The sequence below is a fragment of the Macrotis lagotis genome, chromosome 5 (assembly GCF_037893015.1).
Source record: "Macrotis lagotis isolate mMagLag1 chromosome 5, bilby.v1.9.chrom.fasta, whole genome shotgun sequence".
Taxonomy (NCBI): domain Eukaryota; kingdom Metazoa; phylum Chordata; class Mammalia; order Peramelemorphia; family Peramelidae; genus Macrotis; species Macrotis lagotis.
In genome coordinates, this window is record NC_133662.1 from 242,211,922 (window position 1) to 242,230,799 (window position 18,878).

Below are 18,878 nucleotides of genomic sequence, written 5' to 3' on the forward strand. Positions count from 1 at the left end.
CGGCGCCGGCGGCGTTGCGTCATCGGCGGGCGCCGGAAGCAGGAGCAGCGCCGGTGCTCCGCGGCCCGGGGAGATGGCGGAAGCGGCGGCGGTCGTGGCCTCGCGCAGGGCCCTGCATTTCGTGTTCAAAGTGGGCAACCGCTTCCAGACGGCGCGCTTCTACCGGGACCTGCTGGGCATGAAGGTGACGGCGGGCCGGGGACCCCCATCCGCCTCCAACGGCGGGCCTCGACCACGCCCCCGAGCCCCCCCTTCAAGGGTCAGCGCCGAGCCCCACCCCCTCCTGTTACAGCTGGGGAAACTGAGGCCGGGGCCTAGGTGATCTGGCCAAGGCATTCAGCCCTAAGTGTGCAAGGTAGGATTTGCACTCAGGCCTTGCAGACCCGGGGCTCCCTCCACGCAGCCACCAGCCGCCTGACCTTGAACTCCTTCCCAAATAAAGCAGCGCGTGCTCCTGAGGTCGCGCTCCCCCGGGGGCGCCCACGCCGAGCCGGACCGGTGATAAGAGTGGTTCTGGGTTCAAGTCTCGCCGCTTGGCCGGGCCTCTGGGGCTCCACCTGGGACCTCCCCTGCCGGTGCCGTGGCCCTGCCCACCCCTCCACCCCCATCTGCCTGAGGCCCAGAGACGTGCAAGAATCTTGGGTGGTGGGGCGGCCAGGTGGTGCAGTAGAGTCAGGAGGACCTGAGTTCAAATGTGACCTCAGACACTTCATCATGACCGAGCTTTGTGGCCTTGGGGGAGCCACTGGACCCCATTGCCTTGCAAAAACCTATAAAAAAAAAAAGCTTGGGTAGCAAGATTGAATATTCCCCTCTCCTCCACAAAGGCACATCCAAAGAATGATTCCCACCCATTCCCCCCCCATTCTGGGGGACCATGAACCTGCAGTATTTCCCATGCCCCTGGGCCACTGCACATCCAGGTAAAGCTCTGACCAAGAAGGGGCAGGGTCCAGGTAGAAGAGTTCAGACTAGAGGGGACACTGCTTTGTCTCAGAAGCAATGCTTTCTGGGGGATGGTGAGGTGGGTGACGGGTGCAGGACCCTCGACCACAAAAAAAGCACAGACTGCCTAGCCGCTCACACTGATTTCCTTCCAGATCCTGCGTCATGAGGAATTCGAGGAAGGCTGCAAGGCTTCCTGTAATGGGTACGTCTGTTTTTATATATGGCTTGCATTACCCAGTATATCCCTCCCTCCCCCCTTCCAGAGATCCATGATTACGAAAGAAAGAAAGAAAGAAAGAAAGAAAGAAAGAAAGTCAACAAAAGTCACCAGCACACCAAGTTTGACATTGTATGCAGCCTTCCACACTCATGGTTCCCTGCCCCTGGGGTCATGTTATTTCTTAATGAGCTCATTTTGCTTCTTCATCTTTGTTGTGTCCTAAACCCCTTTGGCAACAGGGTGATGATTCACAGCAACCTGTGAATCCTGGTTTTAAAATCATAAAATAAAATACATAGGATTAAGGGGCGGCTAGGTGGCGCAGTGGATAAAGCACCGGTCCTGGAGTCAGGAGGACCAGGGTTCAAATCGGGTCTCAGACACTTAATAATTACCTAGCTGTGTGGCCTTGGGCAAGCCACTTAACCCCATTTGCCTTGCAAAAACCTAAAAAAAAAAATTAAAATACATAGGATTATAAGAGAAATCAATTCTATTGAAATGGAGTTATCAAAATAGTAATAAGAACAGCTAATTTTGGGCAGCTAATGAATAGATCTGGAGTGTTGTGTAAGGAGTGGCAAGAGGAGATGACTCATGTTAAGGCTGAAAAGGGACTTTAGGGCCAGTTGCAAAGGTTTCATGGGGAAAGCCCTATGCTTGAGGCAGAGGACATGGTCTCAGTCAGACTCAGTCCTGACTCCTTGGGTCACCTTGGGTGGATCTTGCTACCACTGTGGGTCTCTGTTTCCATCTGTCATATGAGGGGGTTAATGAGATCACCTCTAAACAGCCCTCTGTCTGCCTTCACATGAGCCATTCATCCCCACCCCACCTCTTTGGGTCTTTGCTTTCTTTAGGATTTGGCTCAGACCACCATCTCTGAAAGACCTCACATCAGGGGCCAGAGTGCTCTCTATGTGGATGGGGGGTAGGGGAGGACAGGGAGGAGCATCCCAGTGGTTAGTATTCTCTTCTTTCTATGTACGTGCTGTTATCCATCCCTAGTGAAATGGGAAGCTCCTTGAGGGCAGATGGGGTTTCATATATTTGCCTTTGGGTCCCAAGTCCACAGTACCTTGCATACAGAAGTCATCATTTGATTGAATGGGCAAAGAACCGTCCCCCCAAAGTGACCAGTTTTTATGGAAACGTACAAGTCAGACCTTGGTGGTTCCAACACTGAACTGGGTAACAAGCTGATGACTTGAAATGTTAGCATTTTAAGGCTGTGAATGACTGAATCTTCAGGCAGCTTTCCCAAGCTGTGGTCTTTAAAGTTTATATAGAAAACAGGCAGTTTTTAAACAAGGTACTTTTCCTGAATCCCCTGAGGCTCATGTCTGTGGGGTGAAAAGACTTCAGACCTAGACTTTCTTCCCAAGAGCTTTTGCCTGTGTCATAGTGGTCCTAGGTGCCAAGGTTTTCTGTTGTCATTCCACTGGCTCTGTTTCTAGGCCTTATGACGGGAAGTGGAGTAAAACCATGGTGGGCTACGGGCCTGAAGACAATCACTTTGTCACCGAGCTGACCTACAATTATGGCATTGGGGACTACCGGCTTGGCAACGACTTTCTGGTAAGACTGCTGAACTTCCTGTGTGGTTTTTCTCAAAGTCAGATGAGGGAAGCACATGGAGGGAGACTGACCTTGATTTAGGTGCTGGGTCAGTAACTTCCCAGAACAGTTGACTGGGCTGATTGGTCCTGTCTTCTCAGGCCAGTGAGATAGGCACCTCAGGAGGAAGGGAGGAGGACCATGGGGCATGAGAAGCACTCCCCAGGATGCCTCAGGCAACTCTCCATTGAATTTTCCAAAAATGAGGAGGGTGCCTACACTTATCTTTACTATCCATTCCAGAACTTTGTGAGCTCTTCTCCTTCTCTCCACCTTGCTATACTCTCTGCAGTCAATTAAATGCCTCTTGGATGCTAGCACTGAGCACAAAATGAAATAATCACTGCTCTCCAGAAGCTTGCCTTTGACTGGAGGGGAAGGGATAATATCTACATATTTTAGACACAGAAGAAGTCCAAGGCAGGGAAGCTCCAAGGCTTCTGGCATCTGGATGGGGGGGCAGTAGAGGCTTCAGAGAAAAGATAGCATCTACCCAAAGTCTTGAAGGAATTGAGACACAGAAGTGGAGGTGAGTAGGGGGAGCATTCTGGGCAAGGGGAGAGCAAGGCAGTTTCTCCTACCTCTCTTTCCTGAAGCTCCAGTAGGGTCGGTGGGGTTATGGATTGTTGCATTTCACAGAATCAGACTTGGACAGGACTCCAGCAGTCATTTACACCAACCCATACCCGAAAGACAGTCTCAACACCCCACATTCAATAAGCAGCCAGCTCTGCATGAAGAGCTTTGGGGTGGAGGGAATGAGGAGGGGTGACTGCAACCTCCCCAGGCAGCCCCTTCCACCTTTGGTCAGCTCCTAACCATCCAGAAGTGCTCTCTGTGCCCTCTGTCCTCCCTTCGAGGCTGAAGAGAGCTAGCCTGACCCCTCCTCCCAGTATGCACACCCTCCCACCCCACCCCAAGCCCTCTCTTCTTCAGGCTCAATAGCTATTGCAGAGAGAGGCAGCATTAGGTCTTGATTTTAATTGTAAAAGCATACTTTATGCTTCTAAGGGCAGGCAGGAGGGAAGCAGACTTTTAAGTTGCTTTTTACTTTTTTATGGGCCAGATGCTTCCTCCCCCTGCCTCCTTTTCACCTGGGAGGAGCTTCACTCTGGGGAGTTGTCATTAAGCCTTGGGGTTGTGCCCCACACCTCCCTTGGTCCCGAACTGAGAGACCTTTAGTGATGTTTCCTCTCAGATCTCCAGTCTCTCTCTGATCCTAGTTGAACCCACCTCACTGGGTGCAGTCATTTATGAAGCTCCTGCTGTGGGATGGCCCTGGGTGAGGGGCTGGAGATACAGGACAGAATGAAACAGTTCCCCCTCATAGTATAGTAAACACGTATGCCTCCTCCACCATTAAGGACTAGGGAAGGCACTTCCTTTAGAGTCAGAGGTGTGTTGTGGCCTTGGTTTCCCCATCTGTAAAGTGAGGGGCTGGATGAGAAGACCTCTGAACTCCTTTCTAGCCTTGTAAACCGAGACAGTACTTACTGCTAGTGACCCTACTGATCCCTCTTGGACTCTGCTGCAGAGCTAGGTTTGGTCTAAGCTGAAGGAACATGGGCACTTGGGCATACATTCCAGAGGGCCATGACAGCTGTGGCACCAACCTGGCTTGAGCTCCTCCAGGAGCATTTGCAGATATGGCATTTGACAGAAACTACAGAGAAATTCAGAAATATCCTAGCCCTTAGGAACAGTCTCCCTCAGATGGTCCTCCATGGAGACCATCAGTCCCCTTCTGACAGCATCCCTGTAGCTGCAGCCGCCATCTGACTTCTTTTAAAGCAGGCAGGTGGGGCAGCTAGGTGGTGCAACGGCTAGAGCACAGGCCCTGGAGTCAGGAGGACCTGAGTTCAAATCTGGCCTCAGACTTAAATCATCACCTAACTGTGTGACTTGCCGAAGCAGAGAGGGAGGGAAGCCCCTCGAGACATTGCCCAACTGCACTAATGAGGAAGATGGCAAATTTCTGACCATCTCCCTGATCTTCTGGTGAGATTTGCCTGCATCCTAACTGAGGCGTGGATAGAGTAGAACCAGGGCCCTGCTTGTCTTAAGAATTATGTGGTTGGGGTGGCTAGGTGGTGCAGTGGACAGAGCACCGGCCTCAGACACTTCATAATTACCTATCTGTGTGGCCTTGGGAATGCCACTTAACCCCATTGCCTTGCAAAAAAAAATTACGTGGTGACCAGAAATCGTTGGTCTGCATTTTCTTTTTTTGTGATAACTGATTTCATTGGTTGAGGGAAATCCTGGTAAAGAATCCATCACAGTCACCACTTAGGTGCTAAGCATGACTGGTAGAGGATGCAAGGCATGAAGCCAGCAGCTCCCATTTGAATGGGGACACCACCAGGATGGACCTGAGCTGTTTCAGACTAAATACAGGATAGTCTGGAGGGAGAGGGGGAGAGAGGTGCCAAGAAGTGCACCCCAGATGCAAACCTGTCTAGAGACAGCAAGCTTTGGGGAAACAATAACAAGGGTCTCCAGACCATCCCTTTTGAAATGTACAGGAAGCATTGGAGAGGCAGCTCTGTAGCTTCATTGTCTTCATGCTGCTGATTATGAAACTGGGGGGCCTGGCACTGTCACCAAGGGAAGAGTAGGAGCCTGAGAAAGTCTCAGGGAGCATCTAGAATCAGGACAGGCCATCTAAATAATAAGCAGTAAAGGAGAATGAGGCTGGCTCAGCAGCTGCCATCCTAGGCCTCGCTGCTAGGTCAGACTCCCAGGCTGGTCAGAGTGAGAACTTAGACCAAGCACTTCCTAACTTGGGGTCTCCATCTGCTGCACCAGAAGCCTCTTGTGTCTCTACTTTCAAGGGAATAAAAGAGGAAGTGGTATGATCCTTTCCCTTGCGTTTTTGAAAGTTGTAAGAGAGAAACCCCTTGGTGTTGGGTGGCTTTCCTTTCATCTCGTTTGATAGATGCTCTGACACTGAGATTCACCAGAATTTATCTTCTGGAAAATTCCCCCAGCTGCTCATAATCAGAAGAGGGAAATTCCTCTGTGCCAACTGATTTAAACAGATGAAATCATAACTGCCAGTCACAGGGTTTTCCCTTATCTTGCTCTGTACATGAAATGAGTGTCTTATCAGGTTAACGATCAGATGGTGTAACCCTGGTATGTTTTTTGTCCCAGGGCCTCACACTGGTCTCCAGCCAGGCTGTTGCTAATGCCAAGAAGTTGGAGTGGCCGCTCCGGGAGGTTGCTGAGGGAGTTTTTGAAACTGAAGCCCCAGGAGGATATAAGTTCTTTTTAAAGAACCACAGTCAGCCCCCATCAGGTACTTAGACTGAGCAGGAAGGGCTCTGCCAAGCCCAGCAGCGCCCCTCCTACCTCAGAAAGGCCCAGGCCTGAGTAAAACCCCAGAGGGACTGGACTGCAAGACTATTGCACAGCCCCTGGTGAGGAGTCTGATCACAGGCTGCAGAGCACATCAGACACTTGTGGGGTGGGGGGGGAGTTCTGCCTGCTGGCTTTGCACCCCTAGGAGCCAGGCTGTCTCCAAGCTCCATCTGCTCTCCCTGGTCTCTTCACCTCCCAGCTTTAAGCTAGCCAATTGGATGTGTGAGGGTCTGTGTGCCCACTGGCCCCATCTTAGCTGCCTGTTCTTCACCTTGTGGCTAGGGCCAGTCCACCCAGCATCTAAGCCTTTCCTCAATTTTGGGCAATGTGCTTGAAGAGAAAAGGAGTCAGAGTCAGGGCCCAGGGTTTGACCCAAAGTGTCAGGGCAGATCCAAGCCCACTAGGTCTCACTCAAAGCAGGGGTTCCCTAAAGGCCATCTTCCAGCCTTTCCTTCCTTCCCAGCCATTCCTACAGTATTAGGTCCCCTGCTGTCAGAAGGGGCCCTCTTGCCCTCCAAGTTAATCAGTCCTTGAGAAGACATAGCAGGTGCCTGGAACCAGGTGGGAAGACGTGGGGGGTCAGGCAACTTGACTGATTTGCTCACACTGACCACTGTCCAAGTCAACCAGCAACAGGATTTGCACAAACCCTTGATGAAGTGTCATTAGGCTGGAACTTCTGGATGGAAGGACAGTAGTGGATGCCCCAAGAAGGTCAGACCTTGCAAGTGATGTCCAGTGTTTGTGATCCACAGACCCAGTGCTGAAAGTGACCTTGGCTGTGTCAGACTTGAGCACATCCCTCCACTACTGGTCAGACTTGCTGGGCATGACGATTTACGAGAAGGATGAAGAGCAGCAGAGGGCTCTGCTGGGCTATGCAGACTGCCAGGTGAGCTGCCCCAGGCCAGGTCTACACAGGAGCACCCCTTACCCACGGCCTGGGCAGGTTTAACCTCCATCCTGACCTGCACCGCACTTGGTTCTTTCAGTGCAAGGTGGAATTACAGAGCATCAAGGGAGCGGTGGATCATGGGACAGCCTTTGGGAGGATTGCTTTCTCCTGTCTGAAGAAGGAGGTAAGGGAAGACCCCAGGGCTACTATGCTGCAGGTACTCTTTTTTCCCCTTGCTGCCCCTTGGTCTCCTCCCCACCAAGAATTTGGACTCTGTCTTGGAACCTTCCTGAGCTTGGGGAGCCTGCCTTTGGCCTTACCTGGTCCAGTCCCAGGCTTTTACAACCCATGCCACCTTGCCAAGTCTCCCCTCCTCCCTCCCTATCTCTCAGGCGGAGTTCCCAGGATGTTCTGGCTTGCTCTTGCAAACAGTTTTTGACAAAGAGCATTGCACCCTGCCCTGCCCCAACCCCCACGTTCCCAAGGGGCTCATTAGAACACCACTTCTTCGTCACACTTTCCAGCTATCCTCTGTGTGGCTAAGATACTGAAAGCAAACAGAGGGAGCCAAGGTTCTCTCCCCGTTTGACATTCTTTTGCCCTAACTGGCAGAGACCTTGTGCAAGGAGCAGCTCGTGACCCCAAACCACTATGAGTCTTTCTCTTCTTTCTTAAGTTACCAGACATAGAAGCATTGATGAAAAAGGAGAACCAGAAGATTCTGACCCCCCTGGTTAGTCTGGACACCCCGGGGAAAGCAACAGTCCAAGTGGTTATTCTGGCTGACCCAGTAAGTAGGAACAGTTGGGCTAGGACAGGCCCGGGGAAGGTCTGGGGGGCTGCCCTGGTTCAGACCCCTTACTCTTTGTTGACTATTTAGGATGGACATGAAATTTGTTTTGTGGGTGATGAAGCATTTCGAGAGCTTTCCAAGGTGGATCCAAATGGAAACAAATTATTGGATGATGTGAGTCTTGTTTATCTCCTGAATTCATGTCCCCCTTTGCTCCCCCTGTTCCAGAACTTGTTGGTGTACATTGGGATGGAGAAACACATTAGGATGCCCTAATACCTTGCCTTCAGCTCTGCTGACCAGAGTTAGCCAAGTTTGTTATTTTATTGGGCTGACGGCAAGCTGCCAATGTGGAAGATGCCATTGAGGGATTTTTCCCAGAACTGGTCCATGTTGTAAAAAACAGCAAGGAGTTCATAGCTTTTCATTATGGAACCTTCAAGCCATTTTCCCCCACTATTCCCCAGATCTGGTTGGCTCTCCCCCTGTCCCTTCTGCCTCCTGGTTTCCCCTTCTTCTGTATCCTACCTAAAGCTTGCATACACTGAGCTGTTTGCCTGTTGCCCCTGCCCCTCTCACGTTAGGCTGTGACCTCTGAGAAACAGGACTTTTAACACAATGTTTGGCTCTCAGTAGGTGCCTAATAAATGATTGTTGACTCGATTTGACTTAAGAGGATAATAGAAGGTTGAGTCTCATAAGCATTTAGTATTTTTCACACTTATTGATAGCTTTTTTTAACATGACATTTATTTTCAGATTGCCCATGCCTTTTCCTTCCCCAGAGAGCCATCTCTGAAGAAGGAAAAAAAAAATCAGTTCAACAAAACTAACCACTAAATTAAATGAGTCTGAAAGTATAATGTGTTCCTTGCCCATAGTCTTCCATCCCTGCAAATATGGGAGTAAGCCACATCTTCCCCCCATTCTCTAGAGGCCAGCTTGACCATCATAGTTACATAGTGGTTGGTGTCCAGTTTTTAGTTAGCTGTTCTTTCCATTTATATTATATTTCCTGTATGACAACTGGCAAAGGAGAGGCACCGTTGGCCAGTAGCGCCTCTCAGCCCATGCAGCCCATTGCCCCTCCTGTAACAGTCACTCTTCTCAGCTGGGGAGCACTTCATTCAAGTTCAGGGAGGACAGTTTCTTTTATTTCCTTGATTGTAACTACCATCTTCCCCTGATTCTCTTCGCATAGGCAATGGCAGCAGACAAAAGTGATGAATGGTTTGCTAAAAAAAAAATACAGAAGGCATCTGGATAATGGAAGGCATCATTTGAACATCCAGCACTAGTTCTCAAGGGCTCTTATTCCTCAGGGAGCCCAGGAGCATAGTCTACAATTGCCTTTTGCAGGAGAGGAAACGGTCTTCATGAAATTTAAATTTCAAAGTCATCTCCTCCTTTCTCTGTCCACCATCTTGGTCACAAATTCAAGCACCCCTTCCCTATTGGTCTATATTCCTGATGCCAGAGTCTCCTGGTGGTATAGCTCTGTGGTCTTTACTAAAACAATCTTGCTGTTGTAAAATGTCACATCCAATGAAGGATATAGGTTAACCACCCAAACAGAATACCAAAGTAATGAGCTCCTGTGGAGTAGGAGGTTCAGGAGTGGCAGGTGGAGAAGGGATGAAGAATTTTAGACATTGAACTCAAGGGTCAAGTTATTTTGTCTGTCTTCCTCTTCACGTGGGTCCCTTGTGAGGGGCCAAAGGAAAACAGATTGTCAATCCTATTGTATTAATTGAAATGATTTATATAATATCAGACTTTAAATTAGTTTTTCCTGTGATTTGTGGGGCATTTATACGTCTGTTTTGTACAACTGAACATGGAGATTTTTGGTTAACTAATTGCTCAATTGACTCAGCTGACAACAGTTAGCTTTGTCTATTTCACAAAGGAGAAGACTGCCCCCAAAATATAATGTGTTTATCTGACTCAGATTCAGAAATTAAAGCAGTGAAGGATGAATTACTTTAGTAAAGAGGCTAGAATGGGGTTGGGGAGGGCTGACTGAAGAGCCCCATCCCAGAGCCACATACTGAGATTTAAACTACCATAAGCCCTGTCTTGCCCAGAACTGGGAAATGAAGAGAAAAACCCTGACCAAGTAGCACCTGAACTCTGTTTTTGGATGTCATTAGTCTTGGGAAGCTTTTCACATATCCCTGCAATCCTAATGTACTTAACAACTGAATTACAGAATTGTAACTGTGAAGCTATCTGAACATTCAGAAAGCAGTTGCAAAATGAGACTTTTTCCAGGAGAACAGATTGTATACATTTTCTTCTTTCCCCATGTCTAATGTTCTGTCTAAGGTGATTTGATGTTTCTTCTGCTTAATGATTAGATTGCATTTTCTGTGGATAAAGAAATTGTTTACAAAAACTTTATCAAATAAATTTCTTTTTCAGTTATTTGTGAATTCTATTCCTTCATTCCTTCCCCAACAGCCTGCTCCTGAATTGTTCAAACTAAAACAGGTGTACCAGTCAGTGCACTGGTTCTGATATGTTGCGGCAGTACCCCTGTTCTTAATGTACCTGCATACTGGCACAACAGGTTCCCATATACAATATGATCAGCTTGTAAGGCTCTTGGGAATTAATATCCACAGCAAGGGCTAATGGTGAAATACCCTGACAGTAGCTCTCCTTAATCCACAGCCCTTTTGCTTAACACTCCAGTGATGGGATGACTCTTTCATTCTATATGGGTTTAAAATACATCTTTTTATCTAGGAAGTTTGAGATCCTCAGTAATTTTTTAACCAGAAAGAACCTATAAAACCAATTCCTAACCTAAGGAGAAGCAGCTGATACTTAACAGATGTAAAAGCCAAGGAGTTGATCGATTCTCCTTGGTATTGGTCTCAGAGTAGCTTTATTATTTGATGTAAAATATGGGCCTCTCTCCCCTGGTCATACAAGTTCAGGCATAAAAATACATTTCAAAGATAAACATTCATATGTTCCCCTCTGTTGACTCAAAAGAATGCTCTTTATTTAGCATCAAATGAGATGTTTAAGAGGGATTGTAGCTACCTATCCTCAGAATCTCTGGAGGTGAGAGGGCCAGACATTATTGACCCTCAAGTGGGGTAATATTTGCAGTTCTCCCTCCCTACAAATAAAACCCAATTTGAATTGGTCAGTGATTTTTTTAGAGAAGAGGAAAGAAGCAAGCATGCCCACAATTCTTTAAGAACTTGATAAATGGGCCAGTAAATAAATGTGCCAGACACTCCAGTTTAGGCTACAAATTTTTTGTTTTGTTTTTTCTTGTGGGCTCCAAATTTCTTAACAGAAGAATCACAGTTCTGTCTTGAGAAATCAGTCCAACCCATTCCCAAAAGAAATCAGCTGTAAAATTCCCTAAATGGTTGTCTAATCTGCCTAAAAACATCCAGGGAGAAAAGCCTCTGCTCCCCCCCCCCCCCCACAATCCCAACCCCTCTAGGAAACCCATTCCAGCTCATCAAATAGGCACGGGCACAAAGCCAACACTTGGTGACAGAACCTCAGGATCCAAGTGTCTTCTTGACAGATATCTGGATTATCGGGAGGAACTGAATCAATGATTTCACTGGCATCCAGCGTTCCCCAAGTGAGGAGGCTACCAGGAGAGGTCATCATCATCTTTGCAAGTGACTGAAGAGCAAACTGACTCCCAAGAGCAGAACTGAGCTAAAATGTATTTGCTATTTTTCTAAGTCCACATGTGACCAATAGGGACCCGTTTTTGAGTGTGACACCCCTACCTTAGAGCACTGAGAGGTTAAAAAAAAAGATGGAGCAAGTGGTTAGAGAACCAGGCCTGGCACGAGGAAGACCTGAGTTCAAATTCAGCCTCTGGGCCAACCACTGAACCTCTACCTCAGTTTCCTCAACTATAAAATGGAAATCTATCTTTCCAAAGGGATCGTAAAGATTTAGATGAAGATGTTTGTACCATGCCACGTTGTGGGCATTTAACTGATACTTGCTCCTTCACACACCCAGAGCTGCTCATCTGATATCCCTGACATCGTCATGGTCCTGAGAATCCAACTTTCTTTTTTTTTTATTTGCAAGGCAATGGGGTTAAGTGGCTTGCCCAAGGCCACACAGCTAGGTGATTAATAAGTGTCTGAGGCCGGATTTGAACTCGGGTACTCCTGACTCCAGGGCTGGTTCTCTATCCGCTGTGCCACCTTGCCGCCCCCCAGAATCCAATTTTCCACAATCCCATGCCACTTCTGAATCAAAAGGTGAAATCAAAGCTATTTCCTGCTGACATTATTCAAAAGGTCAAGAAAGAACTCTCTAATATGGTCTATCTGGTAATTTAACATTCTGTTTTAAGTACCTTTAGCTAGTTTAAATTTCCCAAAACCCCATTTCTTTAACCTGGCTCTCCCCCACAGCAATACAGAGTCTCCATGAGCCATATATTGCTAAGTTCTTAGTGGTCCTTGATGGATCTGCATGTTGAATGTGGAATCCTGTCAAGGTTGTTTTCCCCTCCCAGCCCAATGAACAGAGGGCGTGGGCTCACTGGGTAATATCAAATCCCATTTCCATGACCCTGGGCCCTGTGAAAATGTGGAACACTTGTCCATGGAAGATGGGAGAGTTAAATAGCTACCATGGGTTGCAAAAGGCCCCAAACCTAGGGCCCGCCCAGGCCTGCTTTCAAAGGGGGAGGCAGAGGAATGACCTACCTATTCTAAGCATTTTGATGTTCTTAACCTAAAATTAGAAGTTCAAAACACAAGTTAAAAGAACAACAACAATTAAAAAAAAATAGATGAGGCACAAAGTTTGATTTCTCCAGGCTTTTACCCACCACCATTAGGTAATGGAGACCATCTTAGATACAGTCTCCCTGAGCTGAACATAATAAGAGCAGACAACAACCTTAAATTTGGTGGAGACCATTCTATTATTTGATCTTTGAGAACCCTTCTACAACACTATTGTCCTTGAGAGAGGTGACTTGTTTTTGAGTTTAAGTTCTGGGAGGGCAAGGTAAGTACTTGACTTTGAAGTCTAAAGATGGACTGAATTCTCTTGATTCAAGGAGGGTCAGACAAAATTTCCCTTGGCAATTTATAAAGGGATTAAAGAGGGCAGCTTATATTCCAGTCCTCACAATAGCCCAGAAAATCAACCTTTGATAAATTTAAAGATAAGTTTATAAAAAACTTGAAGATAAGTTTATAAAAACTTATAGTAATTATTTTATTTAACAGTGACCAATCTACCCTTGACCCTTAGCAACTTTTCTGGTGGCTTTCAAGATCTTATGATCAAATAGGAGGGTTCTCTCCCTCAATGGGGGAGAATTCCATTTGAAAACAATCTTGCTTTTCAGATCACATTCACTGAAAGAGATCCCAGCATTTTTAAAATCTCTGTTCCTAATCTCTATCCAAAAAGAGACAGACCAGAGCTAAGTCATTTGTTTCTATAGCCCTGGTCATAGAATCTGCAAGGACTCCACCTTGCTTTGCTAGCCCCGTGGAGAGTTGGGCCTTCTTACTCCTCAAAGGGAAGGGACCTGTATAGTCCTCTGATGGACAAACAGTTCCAAAAGTCTCCAGTAGGCCTGGCATTGGACTTTGTTGTCCACCATGGAGACCTGTCAGAGGGCTGCCATAGCTAGGTCATCCTGCAGAGTTTTTAAAGCTGGTCACTTTTATGGGCATCCTGTGATCTCAACAGTGGTCAGCTTGGAAAAATGCTGCAAGTGGGTCACCTTCACGTGTTTCCCTGGAAATGACTTTACAAAGTTTTGGATTCTTCGTCCTAGCTAGCAGCTGGAACGTATTGTTGGAGAAGTAGTGGGATTCCAGCTTGGGCATGGGCATCTGCGTAAATGTGTCATCCCAGTGTAGCCGCTGATTTGGGTTCAGTTTCTTGGGTTCAGTTCTGCCCTTTTAGAAATCGCCACTCAGACTCGGGAATACAGGTTTTGGAAAGAAAAATAGATTTATTAGAAGTTACAGCATATTAAGAAAGGGATAGAAAAATTAGAGTTTTAAAAGAAAACCATGTGGATTGCTAGCTGGCCAGCATTCAGCATGAAACTGGAAGGTCAAAGAGAACTAGTTCCTTTCCTCCTTCCCCTTAAGTCCTCTCCCCAAGACCATGGGAGAGGGTGGTGACCTGAGAGTGACTCAAGTCCCTCACTGGAGATTTTGCCTTTTGGGGAGGGGTCCCTTTTAGGTGGTCTTCCAGGACCTGTGCTTCCTGGCTGCCCTGGAGAAGCAATGCAATCTAATTAGAAGGTCAGGCCCTCAGGTATGGCCTAAATTAGAAGATAAGGGAAGGAAGATTCCCTTTAGAATGCAAACAAAAGATTTACAAAGTTGGTCTCCAACTGATCATCACCCCCATGCCCATGTTACTCTGCATCACCAGGGTAGATTTTGGCTTGGCACAAATGAATGCAGGCCATATCAGAAGTAAATGTAACAAAATTATATGAGAAGACACTCTCAACTCACCCTACGTTGTGGAAGTTTGAAGTCCACAAATGTTAACATGACATTCAGACATGGTCAGTGTGTCTATCCCATTGTGATGTTTTTTGCTCTTTAAAAAAATACTATGGGGGCGGCTAGGTGGCGCACATGCCCTGGAGTCAGGAGTAAGGAGTACCTGAGTTCAAATCCGACCTCAGACACTTAAAATTACCTAGTTGTGTGGCCTTGGGCAAGCCACTTAACCCCATTGCCTTGCAAAAACTAAAAAAAAAAAACAAAAAAAAACCTGTTATATGGGATGTTCCTCTAAGAGAGGTGGGGGAATATTTATGATGTAAGAAATAGATGTCAGTGAAAATGGATGCATGCGGTCACAAAGGTACCTTTGAAGGCTGGGGAGCAGGTTTGGGGATGGGTCCTTTGAGCTGACTCGTTCCCTTCTGAAATCTGGAATGTCATCTCCTTAGGTAGCTCCTGCGCCTGGGCTGGATTGACGCCTGCCTCTAACAAGCCACATTTTCCTGACCAGACTGAACTACTAATTTGGTTAGGAAGCCATCTAGTATAATAAATGTTATGAGTAGATTATTACATACTGGTATAATAGAACACTGAGCCTGGACATCAGCCTGTGTGACTCCTGGACAAGTCTCTTTACCCTGTGTTCCTCAGTTTCCTCATTTGTCAAATGAGTTGGAGAAGACAATGACAAACCACTCCAGTGTCTTTGTCAAGGAAACCTTGATTGGAGTCATGGAAAGTGAAACAAGTGAACAAGAAAATGTGGAGGCTAATGGGGACTCTTGTCCCATATCCCATGTTCAGGACAAGACTCTTCTCCCCAAATGCCTCAGTGGAGAACAGCTGAACAAGTTATGTGAAGGAGTGCTATTGTCTGAAATGAGCAGGCACACTTTGGAAAAGCCTGGAAAGGCGTGGAAGAATGGAATGCTGAGTGAAGTGAGCAGAACCAGGAGAACATTGTGCACAGTACTCTGAGAGATCCGTTAGGGAAAGTGCCATTCACATCTGGAGACAAACCTGATTCCAAATGAAGAGCAAAGCAATGTTCACTTTTTTAAACTTTCATGGTTCTTTTCCTCCTAGCTCTCTTTCACGAGACTAATAGGTACATATTCGTACACAATTTTACATATACAACAGATATATTATTCACAGTCATAAGAAGGGGGAGGAAAGGGAAGATGTTAGAATAAAATATGTTCAAAAGCTTACAAAAGGATGAGTGCTGAAATCTTTGCATGTAATTGGAAAAAATATTCTTCCCCCTACCAAGTGGGAGCCTAAATGACTTTACATTTATGTGTGGAATCTATCATTTTGATCCTCACCACTTATGTCCTTTGGGGCAGGCCAAGCAAACAGACCTTAAAGTGAGGGACGAGAGGGTCAACTTGTAAACTGAGGGACAAAAGGATCAATTTTCTTTTAATCTAAGTAAGGACAAAAGGGCCAAACTATTAGGATGTGTGTGCAAAGGACTGGGGCAAAACGGTCAATAATCTGCCTACCAATCACCCATAATTCGGTTTCCCCATAACATAGGTTTCCCAAAAACCACTGTAGAGACCAAACCTAGACCAGGGATGACCATCAGCCCTCTCCCCCCAGTCAACCCAGTGTTTGCTCCCCATCATCACATTAGTCCACACACAGAATGCCTTTTGAAGCGATTTATTAATTCCTAGCTACAAATTCCTATGGTCTTAAAGGAATTTAGTCGCCCTCCATAATAAGACTAATGTTGGTTCTTCCCCCTCCTGGGAAAATCTGATCTTAACAAGTGAGTTTTTTCTTCAGATCGTCCACTTTGGAGACATAGATCCGCATGGCATCTACCTTGGACATCCCTTTGCGGCAGTTCCACGCTTCCCACTTGGCTTTGGCTTTTATATCAGTGACCTCTGGGCAGGGGATGTTGACGTCCCCGACGGTGGCCTGCTTGTAGTAGCTGTACACCATAAGCTTCTCCTCATCGGACACCGGTCCGGTCAGCTGTTTGACTGTTGCACATGCCAGCTCAAATTCTACCTGGGCCATTGGTCACTGTTGGTTCTGTAGGTGGAGAACCCACTTGTTAGTTCTAGGAGAGGGAAAACTTGGTCATCAGGAGGAGGAGAGATTTCAAAAGGACTGTGACTGAGCCAAGTGGACCCAAGTGGCTGTGTGGTATGGTATTGGGAGGGGCCAATGGGGTCTACATGGAATGGGCTGGGGAAGTGGGGGCCAGCTGAGCTCTGACATTGGGCAGCTGAGTTGCATGGTATGGCAGAAGAGAACCTAAGGTCATTAATGATGCATGTGAAAGGATCCTTAAGAAAGTTCTCTGTGACCCCGTCTCCTCAGTACTGTTGAGGGAAAATCAGTCAGCCACTGGGCACATGATGTTCCCATGGTGGGGGGTGGCACTGTGGGGGTTACGTTATTATGGTTTGATGAAAATGCTTATGTGGGGGGGGGGTGAAGTCTAGAGAGAAATTCAGGGTACCAGCAGAGCAGGTACAGTGTGGTAGGGCTGAAAGAGGGTCTGGGGGGGTGGAGGACTTTCCAACCCTGAGGACCCCTATTTCCTTTGCTTTTCTCTATTTCCAACACTAAAATGTTTCCCCTTCCCCCCCCCCCCTTTTAATCCTGAGGTTTCTGTGATGCAGTGGATAGGAGGAGGAATTATAGACCAGAAGGCCTGAGTTCAAGTGCAGCCTCGGAACTAAACTGTGAGACTCTGGGGGCCTCTCAATGGTAAAATGATAACAGGAACCCCTGCCCTCCCAGGGTTGATGAGATCACAATTTTGAAGTGCCTGGCACATCAGCCCTATATCTTTGGGGGAAGTCGTCTCTATGAGGGCATGTGGTGTCTGGGGAGTATCTCTGGGGGCACCTCAGGAAGTGCATAGGCCTAAATATATATACCCTTCCCTCCCTACCCCCCCCCCCAAGCAATTGAGGCCTCTACTTCATTTTAGACTTTTTGCCTAATGTTTTCTACATTGTAGAATCTTTGTATTGTAACTCAGTGGCCCCTTAATGACTGAATTCATCTAAAGGAATGAAAAGAGAAGGCCTAGGAAACACCCCAATGTGAGTGAGGGGGAAAGCAAGGGGTTATCAGTGGCCCTCTCCAGCTGTAAAATCACTTGAACTAATAGTAGCCCATGGAATTTTCCCTTCTGCAAGAATAAAACCCTTTGAAAGTTTATAAAAGCACCATAAAGGAGCAGCTAGGTGGCACAGTGGATAGAGCACCAGTCCTGGAGTCAGGAGGACCCGAGTTCAAATGTGACTAGCTGTGTGGCCTTGGGCAAGCCACTTAACCCCGTTACCTTGGGGAAAAAAAACCAAAGGGGAAAAAGTACCATAAAGTGAACAATTGGCGATTCTGTCTAGACCATGTCTGGTACCAGAGGAAAACAACGAAAGACCCAAGTTCTGAGCCTCGGGTGTCCAGGGGAAAGGAAACCTGGGCTCCGTCTGCCAGCAGGTTCCCGAGGAGGAAGGGCACGGCCTGGCTGCCCGGCTGGGTCGTCCTGCCCCAGAATCAGGGTTTGAGGAAGGGCACCTGAGCCCGGGGAGAGGCGTGGTGTGGCAAAGGGGGGGTGGAGGCAGAGATACCCCCCAAAAGGGACCGCCTTGGCAGAGGAGCTCAGCTTCGGGGTGCTGCTGGCGGAAGGAGGAGGGGACTGGTGATGTGGGGGACCAGAACAGATCTTAGGTTTGAGGGACTGGGGGGAGCTGCCGTCGGGACATGTCTTGGGGGCCCTTCCGTCAGTGGGGGCACCGCTGTGGGAGGGATGTCCTAAGGGGCACTGTTTATGTTGGGGTCCCTTGGGGGCACCCGGTGGGGGGTATCCATGGGGGCACTCCGCTGGACCTAGGGAGGCGCTATGTGGGAGAGGGTCTGTGTATGGGGCGTCTCTTGGGGGCACTATTGGGGAGGGCAGTCTGTGGGGCATCTTTCTGTGTGACTATGGGGGTGTCCGATTGGAGCACCGTCTGTGCCTACTGCCGGAGCCGTCTATTGGGGACTCTAGGGGCGCCGCGTGTCTTTGGGGGCCCCCTCTCTAAGGGGGCGCTCTTCGGTGCCAAGGCGGTCTGTTGGGGAGCCCGCTCGCGGGGTGGCTCCGGCGAGGGCGTCTGTTGGAGCCCCGCCTCCGGGGGCGCTCTGCTGGGGGGTCCGCGGGGTCACTTTGGGGGGTTCTAGGCTACTTGCCCGAAGACTCCTCGGCGGACGGTCCGGGCCGGCAGGGGGCGCTGTGGGCGGGGAGGGCAGGGGCGGGGGCGGGGCGGGGAGGGGAGCCCCTCTAGGCCGCGGCGGGTCTCGTTGGTCGGGCGGAGGGGGCGGCGCCGCGCGATCGCCGCGTGCGGGCCGGGGGGCCGGGCCGGGGGGCCGGGGCGGGCGGGAGGCGGGGCGGGCACTGAGGGCCGGGCGGGCGCGCGCCGGGGTTGGCCGCGCGCCCCTTTGTGCGCTGGCGCCGGCGCCACAATCGCCGCGTGCGGGCCGGGGGGGCGGGCCGGGGGGCCGGGCGGGGCGGCCAGGGGGCGG

The 18,878-nt window shown here is 48.5% G+C and overlaps 2 protein-coding genes across 2 annotated transcripts; one reads left to right on the forward strand and one right to left on the reverse strand.

Annotated features, from left to right (window-relative positions):
* The first annotated feature begins 40 nt into the window (after positions 1 to 40).
* GLOD4 (glyoxalase domain containing 4) lies at positions 41 to 10,263 on the forward strand. The gene is made up of 9 exons (XM_074189154.1): positions 41 to 184; positions 1,101 to 1,150; positions 2,626 to 2,746; positions 5,942 to 6,086; positions 6,904 to 7,040; positions 7,141 to 7,227; positions 7,720 to 7,833; positions 7,924 to 8,010; positions 9,038 to 10,263. The coding sequence occupies exons 1-9, from the start codon at positions 74 to 76 to the stop codon at positions 9,101 to 9,103; spliced, it is 918 nt and encodes a 305-aa protein (XP_074045255.1). The 5' UTR covers positions 41 to 73; the 3' UTR covers positions 9,104 to 10,263.
* A 5,731-nt stretch (positions 10,264 to 15,994) lies between these two features.
* LOC141490154 (diazepam-binding inhibitor-like 5) lies at positions 15,995 to 18,734 on the reverse strand. The gene is made up of 3 exons (XM_074190404.1): positions 18,546 to 18,734; positions 17,692 to 17,992; positions 15,995 to 16,391 (listed from the first exon to the last, which is right to left on the reverse strand). Exon 3 carries the CDS (start codon positions 16,374 to 16,376, stop codon positions 16,113 to 16,115), a length of 264 nt encoding a protein of 87 aa, XP_074046505.1. The 5' UTR covers positions 16,377 to 16,391; positions 17,692 to 17,992; positions 18,546 to 18,734; the 3' UTR covers positions 15,995 to 16,112.
* Between the last annotated feature and the right edge of the window lie 144 nt (positions 18,735 to 18,878).